Source organism: Scyliorhinus canicula, chromosome 27 (assembly GCF_902713615.1).
Source record: "Scyliorhinus canicula chromosome 27, sScyCan1.1, whole genome shotgun sequence".
Taxonomy (NCBI): domain Eukaryota; kingdom Metazoa; phylum Chordata; class Chondrichthyes; order Carcharhiniformes; family Scyliorhinidae; genus Scyliorhinus; species Scyliorhinus canicula.
In genome coordinates, this window is record NC_052172.1 from 20,019,811 (window position 1) to 20,037,628 (window position 17,818).

The 17,818-nt window shown below is 48.3% G+C and overlaps 1 protein-coding gene across 1 annotated transcript in view; it reads right to left on the reverse strand.

Annotated features, from left to right (window-relative positions):
• LOC119957959 (cytochrome P450 2C42-like) overlaps positions 1–17,818 on the reverse strand; it is a 65,909-nt gene that overhangs the window by 31,355 nt on the left and 16,736 nt on the right. The window contains exon 2 of the mRNA XM_038786190.1: positions 16,492–16,654. Coding sequence (XP_038642118.1) covers positions 16,492–16,654 — 163 coding nt within the window. The remainder of the gene's footprint in view (positions 1–16,491; positions 16,655–17,818) is intronic.

The window sequence follows — 17,818 nt, forward strand, 5'->3', positions numbered from 1 at the left end:
TGAATACAAAACACCAATGAAAAGAATCATCATTAATTTATACATTCCAACCCCCCCCCCCCCCACCCCAATCCCCCCCACCCCCCATGTTCGATGTCATCCAATTCGTGAAAATGCATAGAATCCTTCTATCCTCCCCCTCAACTCGAGTGTTAGGAACTCCAGCTGGTCCCCCCACCACGCCGAGGAACAGGGCGGGGAAGCCAACTTCCACCCCAACAGAATCTGCCTTCGGGCAATCAGTGAGGCGAAGGCTAAGACAACTGCCTCCGCACCCACTTCCAACCCCGAATATGGCTTCTAGGGGACCTGATTCGATCTCAGGTGTACCATCTTCGAGATTACCCTAAAGATCTCCCTTCAATACCCCTCCAATTTTGGGCAGGACTAAAACATATGAACGTGATTTGTGCCCCCCCCCCCCAACAGCGTTCACAAACCTCCTCCACCCCCTCAAAAAGTCGGTTCATCCTCATGCTTGTGAGGTGTGCCCTATACACCACCTGCAGCATATCAGCCACAATCTCGCACATAAAGTTGACGTATTCACCCTCCGTAGCACCTCACAACCCCACCTCCGTGCCCTTCCCCAACTCTTCCTCCCACTTTTCCTTAATACCATCCAGTGATACCTTATTATCTCCCAGAATAACCCCATAAATCACCGACACCACTCCTTTCTCCAATCCTCCCGCCGTCAATATCTCTTCCACAGTGTGGGGGCCAGTGCAATCGCAAAGCTCTGTACCTCCTTCATGGCAGAATTTCGAACCTGCATAAATCTCAACATCTCCCACTGCCCCAATCCATATTTCACCCCACCTCCTCCAACTTCGCAAAACAGCCTGCCAGAAACAAATCTTTAATCTCCTAACTTCCATCTCCAAATATTCCCATCCCAACTCCCAGGTTTAAATCTATGATTCCCTCGAATCGGCATTTGCCTTGACTCCGCTCACAACCTAAAGTGCTGTGCAACACCCTCCAGATCCTGAGCGTCGCCACTATCACCGGATTCAGTATTTCCCATGGGCCATCGGGAGCGACACTGTTGCCAACACCCTCAATCCCAACCCTCTGCATAGACTCTCCTCCATTCTAACCCACTGGGGGTCACCCCCTCACCCAACCCCGCACCGTCTCAGCATTCACTGCCCTGGAATAATACATTAAATTCAGGAAACCCAACCCTCCTGACTGCCGTCCTCTCTACAACAGCACCTTCCTAGCCACCCCCCCCCCCCCCCCCCACCAAATAAACAAGGTAATCATCTTTTCTACTGCCATAAAAAACGCCTTTGATAAAACGATCGGCTGGCACTGAAAAATGAATGAAAACTGCGGCAATACATTCATCTTAACTGTCTGCACCCGACCTGCCAGGGATAGAGGAAGACAATCCCATCTTGCCAAATCCGCTTTCACCCTCCTCACCAAACTAGTGATGTTATATCTCCGGAGCACCCCGATTTTATGCCACCTGCACCCTCAGGTATCTAAAGTGGGTTACTGCCCTAGGGAATGGCAGCCCCCCCCCCCACCCTTGTTCCTACCTCTGGCCGGGACACAACAAAGTTTTCCCTTTTGTCCAAATTTATTTTATACCCCGATAAAAACACAAACTCTTAAAGCAGCTCCAATATACCACCCATCGACACACTTGGTACCGACACGTACAACAGCAAGTTGTCTGTGTACAAAGATACCCTATGTTCCACCCACCCCCGCACTATTCCCCTCCACACCCCCAAACGTCTCAATGCGATGGCCAAAGGTTCGATCGCAAGCACAAACAACAGGGGGGACATAGGACACCCCTGCCTGGCCCGACGATGTAGAGCAAAATACTCAGAGTTCATATTATTCGTCTGGACACTTGCCCTCGGCTCCCTGTACAGTAAATTTTACCCAATCCACAAAACGCGGCCCAATCCCAAACCGTTCCAAAACCGCCATCAAAGTCCCCACTCTGACTTCTGGTGACGTGCGCAAGCGGAGTGAGAAGGGGCTCCTGCCGGTCTGAGACATTTTAGCGTTTCCGGGGGGTTTTCCCGTTCATGCACCGATTGGCATTTCTTCCGCCGTTGGGACCTGAGGGACGGGCAGCAGGTCGGGCCTGTTTGGAGCCGGTGGGCATCGAGCCCGAAGTGAGCGGTGGGGGAGGAGCTTGGCCTGAGGCGAGGCCCAAATCCAGCACAAATGTAGAGGGGGAGCAGCGCACATCGGGTGGCCCCCACTGAAAAATAATCTGTGGGATGTTTGAAGTCCGGTCCCAGGGGAAGAGATTTTTTGATTTTTGAATTTTGCTTTTATATTATTTTTTATTTTTATTTAAAAAGTTTATTTTATGATTGAAGAAAGAGGGAGAAAAATACTAAGTGGTTCAGGGATGCCAAAAATAACTGTGAAGAATGAGAGGACCAGTAAAAGCGCTGACAAGATGGCGGGTGCCAGACTGTGTGTTGGGGCCGCACTACTTACAGTGGAAGGATAACCAAGGTGATTGCTGTGGAGCTGGAGAAGCAGTTTGCGAGGAAGGATATGGCAATCACACTGCAATCATTGGTGGAGGAGACAATCGCCCTGGTGAGGGCGGCTGTGACAAAGACATCAGTCGAGGTGAGAGAACAAGGTGAAAAGGTGAAGGAAGTGGAGGAGGCCGTGTCGCAGCACAGCGACCAGCTCACCTCGATGAAGGACGAGCTGCGGAGGGTGGTGGAGGTCAACAGAGGACTCCAAGCAAAGCTCGAGGACTTGGAGAACTGCTCGAGGTGCGCAATCTGAGAATTCTATGCTTGCCAGAAGGTGCAGAGGGCTCAAGGCCAACAGAGTACTGTGCTAAGGTGCTGGCGGAGTTGATGGGGGAGGGTGAAGGCCCCTCCCGGTATGAACTGGACCTAGCTCATCGGCCGTTAAGGCCGAAGCCCAAAATAAATGAGCCTCCAGGAGCAGTAATTATCTGCTACCATAAATACCACATGAAAGAGAATGTCTTAAACTGGGCGAAGCAGAAGCGGGAAGTGCAGTGGGATGGTGATTTACCAGGACCTGACAGTGGAGTTAGCGAAGAAACGAGCGGGATTCAGCTGAGTGAAGGCGGCACTGTACAACAAGGGGCTGCGATTTGGTATGGTGTACATGGCAAAGCAGAGGGTGACGTACAATGCCAAAGATTTTTTTATTTGAAACGGTGGAGGCAGCTGAGATGTTCATGAAGGCAGAAGGCTTGGGACAGAAGTGAGGAGCGGAGCTGGAAGAGAGATCGTGGACTGTGATTGGGGAGCTGGAAAATGTATAAATGTTATAACTTTCTTTCCACTGACCTGTATTGTAACATACTTGACTTCACATTGTTATAGAGTTTAAGTTTTTGTTTGGTTTGATTGGCATTTTTGTTCTTTTTTTTGTTGCAAATGTTATATGTTATTTTATTGAATTGTATGGGTCAGATTGCTTTTCTTTGACTTCTGGGACTGGGTGGGAGGGGACAGTATGCCTTTGAGGGGGAGGTTGATGCACTATCGATTACCACAAAGACGAGAGTAGCGGAATAATTGAGGCTTTATTGAACAAAGATGTTGTGCCTCCTGTAGCTGTTACCAGAATGGCTGCAGCACCGGCGAGCACCCACATTTATACGCCGCCTACTGGGCGGAGCCAGCAGGTAGGGATTTACCCATGTACCTCGAGTATGTGTGTCTTACCGTAATGCATATAATACTGCTAGTGGTGACTACCACATTCACCCCCTGTTAAAAAAAAGAGTCCGGCAGGGGTGGTGGAAAAAAATTACAAGGTCAGTCTGTCAGGGGCCTTGACCCTCCTGATGTGGGCACCGAATTGGTCACCTGTGACTCCAGGAGCGTGTTGTACTCGTCTTCGTCACCCCTGAGTGGAACCAGTGGGAGGACGGATCCTCCTGGGGTGGGGGCTGCGGTGAAGTTCACTGGAGGGAGGGTGAGTGGCGCAGGGGTGAATGAGGCAACCGGGGTGGGGGGGGCGGTGACGGGTCGGGGGCCGTGGGTGGGGATCCAGCGGGTGCAGTCCCAGAGGGAGACTGTGTGCTGGCGCCCATTGGGGTGTGCCACGTAGGCGTACTGCGGGTTCGCATGTAGGAGGTGGACCCTTTCGACCAAAGGGTCCAACTTATGGGTCTGCACATGCTTGCGAAGGAGGACGGGTCCAGGAACTGTCAGCCATGTTGCAAGCGAGACCCCGGAGGTGGACTTCCTGGGGACGGCAAAGAGACGTTCATGAGGGGTCTCGTTAGTCGCGGTGCAGAGGAGCGATCGGATGACGTGGAGCGCATCGGGGAGGACCTCCTGCGAGCGGGAGACCAGGAGATATTTAGACGGCAGGACCAGCAGGATGGCCTACCAGACCGTCCCGTTCTGCCTCTCCAGTGTCCGTTTCCCCGGGGGTTGTAGCTGGTCGTCCTGCTCGAGGTGATGCCCTTGCTGAGCAGGAACTGGCGCAGCTCATCACTCATAAAAGAGGATCCCCAATAGCTGTGGACATAGGTGGGGAAACTGAACAGAGTGAAGATACCGTGGAGGGATTTAATGACCGTGGCAGAAGTCATATCGGGGCATGGGATGGCGAAAGGGAACCGGGAGTACTAATCGACCACATTCAGAAAGTATGTGTTGCAGTTGGTGGAGGGGAGGGGCCCTTTGGAGTCCATGCTGAGGCGCTAAAAGGGGCGGGAGGCCTTCACCAGGTGCGCTCGATCTGGCCAGTAGAAGTGCAGCTTGCACTCTGCGCAGACCTGGCAGTCTCTGATGACAGCCCTGACCTCCTCAATGGAGTAGGGCAGGTTGCGGGCCTTGATGAAATGGAAGAACCGGGTGACAGAGGTCATAGTGGAGAACCCGGAGTCGGTCCACTTGTGCACTGGCACATGTACCGCGGGATAGGGTGTCAGGGGGCTTGTTGAGCTTCCCCGGGTGATACAAAATCTCATAAATATAGATGGAGAGCTCGATCCTCCACCTCAAGATATTGTCGTTTTTGATCTTGCCCCACTGTGTGTTATTGAACATGAAGGCAACCGACCGTTGGTCAGTGAGGAGAGTGAATCTCCTGTCGGCCAGGTAATGCCTCCAATGTCTCACCGCTTCCACAATGGCTTGGGCCCCCTTTTCGACTGAGGAGTGCCGAATTTTGGAGGCATGGAGGGTGCGGGAAATGAAGGCCACGGGCCTGCCTGACTGGTTGAGTGTGGCGGCCAGAGCTACGTCCGATGCATCGCTCTCGACCTGAAAGGGGAGGGCCTCGTCGACTGTGTGCATCGTGGCCTTGTCTGCCATGATGCAGTTGAAGGCCTGGTGGGCCATAGCCGTCAGGGGAAAAACTGTGGACTGAATGAGTGGGCAGGCCGTGTCCGCATAATTAGGGACCCACTGGGCATAGTAGGAGAAAAACCCCAGGCATCGTTTCAGGGCCTTGGGGAAGGGGGTGTTCCATGAGGGGGCGCTTGCGGTTGGGGTCGGGCCCTAGAATTCAATTTTCCACGACATAGCCAAGGATGGCTAAGCGATTGGTGCGGAACACGCATTTCTCCTTATTGTACGTGAGGTTAAGGAGTTTGGCAGTCTGGAGTAATTTTAGGAGGTTTGAGTCATAGTCCTGCTGATCGTGGCCGCAGATGGTGACGTTATCTAGGCACGGGAAGGTGGCCTGCAGTCTGTACCGATCAACCATTCGGTCCACCTCACGTTGGAAGACCAAAACGCCATTAGTGACGCCGAAAGGAACCCTAAGGAAGTGATAGAGGCGGCCATCTGCTTCAAACACAGTGTATTGGCGGTCCTCCAGAAGGATGGTGAGCTGGTGGTAGGCGGACTTCAGGTCCACTGTGGAAAAGACCCGATACTGCGCAATCTGATTGACCATGTCAGATACGCGTGGGAGGGGGTAGGCGTCGAGCTGCGTGTACCGATTGATGGTCTGACTGTAGTCAATGACCATCCTGGTCTTCTCCCCAGTCGTTACTACTGCCACTTGAGTTCTCCAGGGGCTATTGCTGGTCTCAAGGACCCCCTTCCCACAGAAACCGTTGGACCCCCGACCTGATGAAGGTCCTATCCTGGGCACTGTACCTTCTGCTCCTGGTGGCGACGTGTTTGCAATCCAGGGTGAGGTCCGCAAACAAGGAAGGTGGATCGACCTTAAGGGTCGTGAGGCCGCATGCAGTGAGGGGGGTAGGGGTCGGCCGAATTTTAAGGTTAAGCTTTGGAGGTGGCACTGGAAGTTCAGGCCGAGTAACAGAGCAACGCAGAGGTGGGGGATGACGTAGAGCTGGAAGTTGCTAAACTCTACGCCTTGGACGATGAGGGTCGCAATTCAGTACCCCCGGATTTCCACTGAATGGGATCCGGAGGCCAAGGAGATTTTCTGGGTAACGGGGTGTACCGCAAGGAACAGAGCCCTACCATCGAGGGGTGGATGAAGCTCTCTGTGCTCCCGGAGTCAAAAAGGCAGGTCGTCTCATGCCCATCGATTTGCACCATCGTTGTTGCGACGCGAGGTTGAGGGGCCGGGACTGATCCAGGATGATCGAGGCGAGCTGCGGCAGATACTGGGAGGTCCCGGGCTGGTCAGCAGTGGTGGAGGTAGCGGCAGGCGATGAACGGTCAGACGAGCAGGGGGTGGTGAGGGGTGAGGTGATCTCGTTCAAGGCTAGGCTAAACAAAGAGGAAAGTTTGGAGCATCAGAGGGTAATAGATGAGATGCTGGAGGTAGACAGGAGGTGTGCAGAAGATATGGACCCAGCGCAGTTGGAAAAGAGGAAGGGACTTCAGGCAAGTTTTCACCGACTATCTACCAGGAAGGCGGTTCGCCAATGGAGGCGAGGAAGGGGTGCAGTTTATGAGCATGGAGAGAAGGCTGTTGGCGGGTCAGCTCCAGAGGGAGGCTGCGGCAAGGGAAATTGTCCAGGTGCGAGACAGGGAAGGTGGTAGCTCCAGATCAGATTAACAAGGGACGAAATTCTCCCATCACGAGACTAAGTGCCGTCGTCGGAGTGAAAACCAGAGTGTTTCACTCCGGTGTCGGAGGCCACTCCTCGCCCCCTATTCTCCCACCCCCAGGGGGCTAGGAGCGGTGTCGCGTCAATTTCGCGTGCCAGGCCTTGGCGCCGCTTGAAAGCCATGGCGAGTAAATTACGCGGCCGGTGACGCGTAAATGATGTCGCCCGTGCATGCGCGGGTTGGCCGGCGCCAACCCACACATGCGTGGTTGTCGTCCTCCCTGCGGGCGCCCCGCAAGACATGGAGGAATGATCTTGCAGGGCGGCGGAGGAAAAGAGTGCGTCTTTAGAGACGCCGGCCCACCGATCGGTGGGCACCGATCGCGGGCCAGACCCCTACTGAGCGTCCCCCTGGTGCTCGATCCTCCCTCTCCCCACAGGCCGCACATGCAGCATTCGCGCGCTGTTCACGCTGGCAGCGACCAGGTGTGGTTGGCTCTGGCGTGAACACGTCGGATTGGGTAGGCCGCTCGGCCCATTCGGGCAGGAGAATCGCCGCTCGCCTGCTACAAACGGCAAGCGGCGATTCTCCAAGCGGCCTGTCGTGAAACACGGCATGCCGTTGTGGGGGGGGGGGGGGGGGGGGGGGGGGGGGGTGGGAGAATCACATGCGAGTGCCAGGGCAGCGTGGTGGGAATCGCCCGGCACACTCCCGCGATTCTACCACCTGGCGTGGGGGTCGGAGAATTGCGCCCAAGGTCTTTAAGGAATTCAATGAGAGGTTGTACAGGTCAGAGCCGCCTGCGGGAGGCCGGGAGATGCAGGAATTTCTAGATGGGCTGTAGTACCCGAGCTTAGGGGAGGGGGACAGGGCGACATTAAAAGGGGCGATAGTGGAGCAGTCGGGGAAAGTGGCAGGGCTGGTTGGGTTTTTTGGTGGAATATTATAAAAATTTCGAAGATAAGCTGGTACTGCTGATGATGGGGATGTTTGAGGAGGCGATAGGGAAGGGGGTGTTACCACATACTTTGGGGCAGGCATCGATTTCCCCGTTACTTAAGAAACATAAGGATCCGACAGAGCGTGGGTCGTTTAGGCCCATTTCAGTTTTAAACGTGGACACAAAGATATATGTGAAGGTACTGGCAGGTAGGCTGCAGGAGTGCCTCCCGAAGGTGATACATGAAGATCAAATGGGGTTTGTGAGAGGGTGGCAGCTCTTTTCGAACATTAGGAGGGTATTAGGAGGGATACTTTTCACTGTTCCTTGGTACACGTGACAATAAACAAATCCAATATTGAACGTGGTTCTGGCACCGGTGGAGGGGAAGGAAACAGGTGGTTGTGGCATTGAATGCTGAGAAAGCGTTTGACCGGGTAGAATGGGGGTACTTGATGGCAGTCTGGAGCAATTTGGGATTGGACCAAGATTTGTGGACTCGGTAAAGCTATATAAGGAGCCGAGGGCCAATGTCCGCATAAATAACATCAGCTCGGAATACCTTCCTCTCCACCGTGGGACGAGGCAGGGATTTCCTATGTCGCCCCTGCTGTTTGCACTCACGATTGAGCCATTGGCCATCGCGTTAAGACATTCGGGGGTATGAAAAGGGATAGTGTGTGTGGGGGGGGGGGGGGGGGGGGGGATAGAGCATAAGGTGTCCTTATATGCCGATGACTTGTTAAATGTGTCGGAAGCAAGTTTGTCAATAGGGGGAATACTGGAGCTGCTTTGGGTGTTTCTGTCACTGGCGGGTCGGAAACAGGCAGTTAAAGTGAATTTCCATGATTCCTGTTTATTTACCAATTCCTGCCGATTTTCCTGCCAAAGGCATTTTTTAGAGAGATTTGAAGGGATGATTCCTCATTCATATGGGGGGGGGGGGGGGGGGGGGGGGGAGGGGGGGGAGGTGGCCAGGAAGGGATGTCAGAGGTAGGTTCTTTACCCAGAGAGTGGTGGGGGATGGAATGCACTGCCTGTGGAAGTAGTTGAGTCGGAAACGTTAGGGACCTTCAAGCGGCTATTGGATAGGTACATGGATTAGGGTAGAATAATGGAGTGTAGGTTAACTTCTTCTTAAGGGCAGCACGGTAGCATTGTGGATAGCACAATTGCTTCACAGCTCCAGGATCCCAAGTTCGATTTCGACTTGGGTCACTGTCTGTGTAGAGTCTGCTACATCCTCCACGTGTGTGCGTGGGTTTCCTCCGGGTACTCCGGTTTCCTCCCACAATCCAAAGATATGCAGGTTGGGTGGATTGGCCACAGAAAATTGCCCTTAGTGTCCAAAATTATTTGATTAACCTGGGACAAAAGTTCGGCGCAACATCGTGGCCCGAAGGGCCTGTTCTGTGCTGTATTTCTCTATCTATCTACAGAGAGGAAGGCAGGCAGGGAGTTTGGGTATTCCAAACCTGATGTATTATTACTGGGCGGCGAATGTCGAGAAGGTACGGAACTGGGTCAGAGGGGTTGACTCCCAATGGGTCAGAATGGAGGAGAGTTTGTATAGGGGGTCAGTATTAAAGGCGCTATCAACAGCGCAACTCCCAAAGGCCCTGGGGAGATACTCAGAGAATCCAATAGTAATAACTTTGTTGAGAATTTGAAGGCAGTTTCGCCAGCACTTCAGGTTGGGGGCACGGTCAAGGAAAATGCTGATTTGGGGGAACCATGGGCATGATTCTTCAATAAAGGGGCTATAACTCCACGCTAGCGTCAAAATGCAGGTGTTTCACTCCAATTTCCAGGCAGCTAGCAGGGCCCTGGAGTGCTCCCTGCAGCTCTGGCTGCAGGTACGAGGCCCTGCACTTCAGATCGGGAGTCTCCGAATGCACACGGCATGGGAGAGAGTATGCCTGAGAAATAGGCATTGGAAATGGCAACAATTCAGTTACGAATCAAGCAACTTTAACGTGAAAAAGAATTAAAGCAGCTTGAATACGTAATGAGAGAAAAAGAAAAAGAGAGATGAAAGAGAAAAAGAAAGAGAAAGGGAGATACAGATCAGGGAAAAAGAAAGAAAGGGAGAAAAGAGAAAAAGAGAGAGAGTTTGAACTTCAGAAGGTGGCCATGAAACAACAGTTAAAATTGGCGAATATAAAGGGAAATGTACAGTTGGAGGAAAGTGATGACGATAAACAGAAAGAGTGTCACAGTCAAAGGCTGGGTGGGATCGATTTAAATATGTCCAAGCATTGCCAAAGTTTGATGAGAAGGAGAAAGAAGCCTTTTTCATTTCATTTGAGAAGGTAGCTAAACAAATGGAATGGCCACAGGACATGTGGGTATTACTGATTCAAACAAACCTGGTAGGTAGGGCTAGTGAAGTGTTTGCATCACTACCGGAGGAGGTATCTGGGACGTATGAGGAAAAATCCATCTCAGCTGCATATGCACTGGTGCCTGAAGCCCACAGACAAAGGTTTAGAAATTTAAGGAAAGAACCTGGTCAAACATACATGGAGTTTGAAAGGATCAAACAGAGTAATTTTGATAGGTGGATAAGGGCTTACTAAAATAGACCAAACAAATGAAGCTCTCAGAGAAATTATGCTTTTGGAGGAGTTTAAAAATTCAATTCCTGATGTAGTGAGAACTCATGTGGAAGAGCAGAGGGTTAAAACTCCGAGATTGGCAGCAGAAATGGCAAATGATTATGAATTAGTTCATAAATCAAAGCTTGGTTTCCAACATCAGTTTCAGCCTGTGAGGGTTAGAAACTGGGGAAAAGAGAAATACTCAAGTGGTAGAGGTAAAGGTGATCTGATGGGAGATAATAAGGAGAGTGTACCTCAGATTAAAAATGAATCCAGGAGGGTGGAAGAGAAATGAAAAGTTTCAAATGTTTTCACTGTAGTAAACTAGGCCATGTAAAGTCAGTGTTGGTGGTTGAAGAAAGGCACTGGAAAGGCTGATGTGATAAAACAGGATAAGTTAAAGGGTTTGTTAAAGTGTTAAAGGAAAGCCCAAGCGAAGGAGGTGCAAAAGATTGTACAGACTGATAAAGAGGTGATTGATAAGAAGGTGCCAGATCTCTTTAAAGAATTTACTTGTGTGGGTAAAGTTTACTCGTGTACCAGAAGGAACAGGTAAAGAAGTCACAATTTTAAGAGATACGGGAGTTAGTCAATCTTTAATGGTAAGAGATGAGGAGTTGTATAGTTTGGGAAGAATTTTGCCAGAAAAGGTGGTAATATATGGAATTCTGGGTGCGAAGAGTAGTGTTCCATTATATAAGGTAAGGTTGGGAAGTCCAGTGAAGATTGGTGAAGTGGTAGTAGGAGTAATAGAGAAACAATCTTGTCCAGGAACACAGTTTATCTTGGGTAATAATATAGCTGGATTGCAGGTGGGAGTGATGCCTACTGTGGTTGATAAGCCAGTGGAAAATCAGACAACTGAAGTGTTGAAGGACGAGTATCCTGGGATTTTCCGAATTGTGTAGTAACAAAGTCGCAAAGTCACAGGTTAAGACACGAGGAGAAATCAAAGAGTGAAATAAAGTTGAAACGATCAGAAACGATTTTTGATCAAATGGTTGAAAAAGAACAAGACCAGGTGGAGGATGAGGCGGATACTTTTAGTTCAGCAAAATTGGTGGAGTTACAACAGAAAGATAGAAATGAAACGGACGTATCAGAAAGCATACATGGAAGAGGAATCTGATTGTATAGCAGAGTGTTACTACCATAAAAGTGCTGTCTTGATGAGAAAATGGAGACCTTTACATATGCAAGCGGATGAAAAGTGGGCAGAAGTTCATCAAGTGGTATTGCCTGTCGGGTATAGAAAGGAAGTTTTGCGAGTAGCACATGAGGTACCAGTTGGAGGTCCTTTGGGAGTAAAGAAAACTCAAGCTAAAATCCAAAAACATTTTTATTGACCTGGACTAGAAAAAGATATAGTTAAATTTTGTCGATCATGTCACACATGTCAAGTAATAGGGAAATCAAAGCAGTGATAAAACCAGAGACCTTAATACCCATTCCAGCATTTGAGTGTACTTTTCAAAGGGTCTTAATTGATTGTGTAGGACCGCTTCCTCAAATGAAAAGTGGCAGTCAATATCTTTTGACTATAATGGATGTGTCTACTAGGTTTCCAGAGGCCATTCCAGTGCGTAATATTACAGCTAAAAAGGTTATGGAAGAGTTACTTAAATTCTTTACACGATATGGACTACCCACAGAAATACATTCAGATCAAAGATCAAATTTTACCTGAAGGTTATTCGAAGAAGTTATGGATAGCTTAGGAACAAAACAATTTAAATCAACTGCGTACCATCCAGAATTGCAGGGAGCGTCAGAAAGGTAGCTTCAGTCATTAAAGACAATGTTGAGGGCATTTTGTCAAGATTATCCAGAGGATTGGGATAAAGGAATTCCATTTGTATAGTTTGCAATTAGGGATTCACCTAATGAGTCAACCAAATTCAGTCCTTTTGAACTAATTTTTGGTCATGAGGTAAGAGGACTACTTAAATTGATTGAGGAAAAATTGGTGAGTGAGAAATTGGAACTTACATTATTGGATTACGTGTCAAATTTTAGGGAACAATTAAATAGAGCAGGTGAATTGGCTAGACAACATTAAAATGTTGATCTTTTAATCTGAGGTACACTCTCCTTATTATCTCCCATCAGATCTCCTTTCCCTCTACCACTTAAGTATTTCTCATGTCCCCAGTTTCTATCCCTCACAGGCTGAAACTGATGTCGGTACCCAAGCTTTGATTTATGAACTAATTCATAATCATCTGCCATTTCTGCTGCTAACCTCAGAGTTTTAACCCTCTGCTCTTCCACATGACTTCTCACTGCATCAGGAATTGAATTTTTAAACTCCTTCAAAAGTATAATTTCTCTGAGAGCTTCATTTGTTTGGTCTATTTTCCAAGCCCTTATCCTCCTGTCAAAATTAGTCTGATCCTTTCAAACTCCATGTATGTTTGACCAGGTTCTTTCCTTAAATTTCTAAACCTTTGTCTGTAGGTTTCAGGGGCTAGTTCATATGCACCTAAGATAGTTTCTTTCACCTCATACGTCCCAGATACCTCCTCTGATAGTGATGCAAACACTTCACTTGCCCTACCTACCTGCTTTGCTCGAGTCAGTAATACCCACATGTCCTGTGGCCATTCCAGTTGTTTTGCCACCTTCTCAAATGAAATGAAAAAGGCTTCTACCTCCTTCTCATCAAACCTTGGCAATGCTTAAACATGTTTAAATCGATTCCCACCAAGCCTTTGACTGTGACGCTCTTTCTCTTTATCCTCATCACTTTCCTCCAACTGTACATTGCCCTTTACATTCGCCAATTTTAACTGACTGTCATGTTTCATGCCCATTTTTTGAAGTTCAAACTCTCGCTCTTTTTCCCTTTCCTCTCTCTTCTTCCCTTTCGTCTCTCTCTTTTTCTTTTTTCTCTGCGAGGGCTATTCATTATTTGTTGCTTTCTTCTCCTCTTTTCTTTCACCATGATCTGTATCTCCCTTTCTCTTTCTTTTTGTTCTGCTAGGGCTATTCTTTGTTTCTTTCTTGGCTCTCCTTTTCCTTTTCCCTGATCTGTATTTCCCTTTCTCTCTATTTTTCTCTCATTTTGTATTCAAGCTGCTTTAATTCTTTTTCATGTTCAAGTTGCTTGATTTGTAACTGAATTTTTGCCATTTTTAATGACTCAGACTATAGCTCAGGTAATTTTAAATGCTCAGCTAGCACCGTAAGTACCTCTTTTCGTATTCTGTCAGGTGTTAATCTTAACTGTGATGTTTTTGCCAAATCTAAAAGCCTGTTATTAGTCTCTGTTCGTAAGGTACTATGAATGACCGTCTCCATCCCCAAAAACGTCAGAGCCTCTGAAAGAACCATTGTCCACAACACACTCCCTACTTCAACTGGAATACCACACCTGAAAAGCAACCACAATATGCTCACCCCTCACTATCTTTAAGTTCACAAAGCCAACCCAATAGATAGATTTTATCCCGGACGAGCCCCCAATTGTTACCGGCCAGGATTTAGCGAACCCCAAGTGTATCATGGAGTTCACCTGACCCATAACTTTGAATAGATTTTGGTTATGTGGAGCACAAGGGCCCACTTTCCAGGTGTGATGGAACAGAGAACTAAAAGTATTTTAAAACAAAAAAGCAATGCTTATTCTATGAATCCACTTAACATTTTTAAACACACCCTGTACTTGACATCCCAAATCGAGAGTAAAACAGACAGACAGCACACCTCCATCTGCACTCTGACATCACTGCAGCTATTGAATAAACACCCATTTCTTAAAGGTACTCTCACATGACAATATGGGGATTGACATTGCATTCGTTACTGATTGTTCTTTATTGTTCGGTGTAAATTTGGGAGAAAATGTGAAAAAGGAGGAGAATAAAAATATATTTTTAAAAAATACCTCCACTCTATCCGGTTAAAAGCCTTCACGGCATCCAGCGCCACTACTACCCTCTGCCAGTGCCATAACTACATTCAGAACCCTCCTTGTGTTTGAAAAAAGCTGCCTCCCTCTTACAAACCCTGTTTGATCTTCCCTATCACCTTTGGGAGGCACTCCTGCAGCATTCCCGCTAACACCTTCGTCAACACATTTGCATCTACATTCAAGAGTGATATGGGCCGAAACGACCCACATTGTGTCAGATCCTTATCCTTCTTGAGCAACAAGGAGATCAATGTCTGCCTCAAAGTCTGTGGCAACACCCCCTTCCCTATTGCCTCCTCAAACATCCTCACCATCAGCAGCGCGAGCTTATCCCTAAATTCTTCACAGTACTTCACAGGAAACCCAACCAGCCCTGTTAGCTTCCCCGACTGCATCCTCCAAATCGCATCCTTTATCTCCTGCTCCCCTATCACCCCCTCCAATGTGATCCTATCCACCTCCCCCAACCTCAGATATTCCATACCACCTAGGAATTCCTGCATTCCCTGATCCACCCCAGGTGGTTCGACCGATACAATCTCTCATGGAACTCCTCAAAAACACTTAATCTCGTCTGGAGTCACCACCAACTTCCCTGTCCCATCCTGAACCTGAACAATTTCCCTTGCCGCTGCCTCCCTCCGACGTTGACCTGCCAGCATGCGTCCTGGCTTCTCTCCATACTCGTAGACCGCTCCCCTCGCCCAATTGGTGCACTGCCTTCCTTGTGGACAACCGGTCAAAACTCGCCTGCAACTCCTTCCTCTTTTCCAACAGTGCTGGATCCACATCCTCTGCATACCTCCTGTTCACTTCCAATATCTCATCTATTAACCTTTGCCGCTCCACCCTCTCCTCCTTATACACCTTTGCCTTAAACAATAACAACAACAACCTTTTATTGTCACAAGTATGAAGTTACTGTGAAAAGCCCCGAGTCGCCAATTCCGGCGCCTGTTCAGGTAAGCTGGTACGAGAATTGAATCCGCGCTACTGGCCTTGTTCTGCATCACAAACCAGCTGTCTAGCTCGCTGAGCTAAACCAGCCCCATATCACCTCCCCCCTCACCAGTGTCTTCAAAGCTTCCCACACCACCACCTGCGAGACCTCACACGGACAATTAAACCGCACATATTCCTGGATCACTTCATTCAAAGTAATTTAGCTGAGAATTTACTTTCTACAGTTCAGAATCTCATCAGGATGAGCAGCAGCTGGGCTTCCATTGATTGGACCTTGGATGAGGAACAATATGACCAACAGCAACCTGCTGTTGAAGGACATGGGCTGGTCATTAGAGCGGGGATCAGCAACTACAGCCTGCCTTTCAAAGATCTGCAGCTGGACAGTGGAGGGGGTGCAGGTCCCATGAGTCATTAACCATGCCATGGTGAATATGAAGAGGCAGAGTTCCCTTGATGTGACGGTACTTCAGGAGGCTCAGTTATGTCGGGTATTGACAAACATTTGAACTTCCTCGGGCAAGTGCAGCTCCCTGATGGTAATGTTAAAGTGATAACTGTTCTCAATGTTTTTGCTCCATAAAATCCCAGCGTCTCCCAATTGGCAGCTACAAATGCTGAAAGCTTTCCAGTGTCAGTTTGGTACAGTACTGGAATTCTGGCATCTGAGTTAGAAGATGTGGGTTCACGTTCATCTGCAAAAACTACAGTGCACATAACATCGGCTGACACTTTATTGCAGTTCTGAGGATCTCTTTAGCATGTGTCGTTTTACTCAGGCCGTTTCTTATTCCGGTAGATGTAACGATCCATAACAATGATCAGCAAAGTGCAAGGTAGCCCTCAAGTGTTCCACCCAATTTTTATTCCTCGAAGAACACGAAAAACATACACCTGGTCCTTTATCAGCATACAATTCTGAAGGACTTTAAAGTTACAAAGAGCTTTGTGATGCCTTGAGGATAGAAAAAGTGTTTTAGAAATGCTAAAGAATTAGGATTATCACTGGAAGAATAAACAAGTTGGGCTCATTCTAAATTTTCAGTTATTAGGGTCGTAAATGCAGCAATAATAATTCAAATAGAGAATATGAAGTTTGCTCACCGTAGCCATTTGAGAATTTTTTGAAGACAGGCAAGACATACCTGCCGCTGAAGTCATGCCCTCGTTCGATCAACGCTTCTGTCACCGCCTCGTGGCCACACAGCACCACTGCAGGACAACTGCCCAACCAAATGGTGAATATGGGGCCGTATTGCTCACCCAGCTGAAGACAAATGATAAATAAATAACAACTGTTAATTGTATTTCATCGACTTCTAGCAAAGAATCTCTTTCCATCCTGTTCCTAGCTCTAAACCTGACTCGTCATAGAACATAGAACATTACAGCGCAGTACAGGCCCTTCGGCCCTCGATGTTGCGCCATCCTGCGAAACCCTTCTAAAGTCCCTCTACACTATTCCCTTGTCGTCCATATGCCTATCCAATGACCATTTGAACGCGTCTAGTGTTGGCGAGTCCACTACTGTTGCAGGCAGGGCATTCCACGCCCTTACTACTCTCTGAGTAAAGAACCTACCTCTGACATCTGTCCTATATCTATCTCCCCTCAATTTAAAGCTATGTCCCCTCGTGCTGGACATCACCATCCGAGGAAAAAGGCTCTTGATGTCCACCCTATTTAAACCTCTGATCATCTTGTATGCCTGAATTAAGTCACCTCTTAACCTTCTTCTCTCTAACGAAAACAGCCTCATGTCCTTCAGCCTTTCCTCATATGATCTTCCCTCCATACCAGGCAACATTCTTGTAAATCTCCTCTGTACCCTTTCCAATGCTTCCACATGCTTCCTATAATGTGGCGACCAGAACTGCACACAATACTCCAAATGCGGCCGCACCAGAGTTTTGTACAACTGCAACATGACCTCATGGCTCCGAAACTCAATTCCTCTACCAATAAAAGCTAACACACCGTACGCCTTCTTTTTTTTTGAAATAATTTTTATTGAAAAATTTTGATTTTATACAACATTGACGCACCTCAGTAAAATACCGAAAATAAGAATAATATTAACAATCATATACATTCGCCCCCATCTCCATGAACAACCCAGTATTTTAACAACAACGCAAATTAACACACTATAAAGTTACAGAATAAACACTACAATAATGCACTCCCCCCCGGGTTGCTGCTGCCATTGACCAAGTTACCTATCTTTGAGCCAGGAAGTCCAGAAAAGGCTGCCATCGTTTATAGAACCCTTGTATTGATCCTCTCGGGGCAAATTTGACCTTTTCCAATTTTATAAATCCCGCCATGTCACTGATCCAGGTCTCCACGCTTGGGGGCCTTGCATCCTTCCATTGGAACAGAATCCTTCGACAGGCTACTAGGGACGCAAAGGCCAGGACACCGGCCTCTT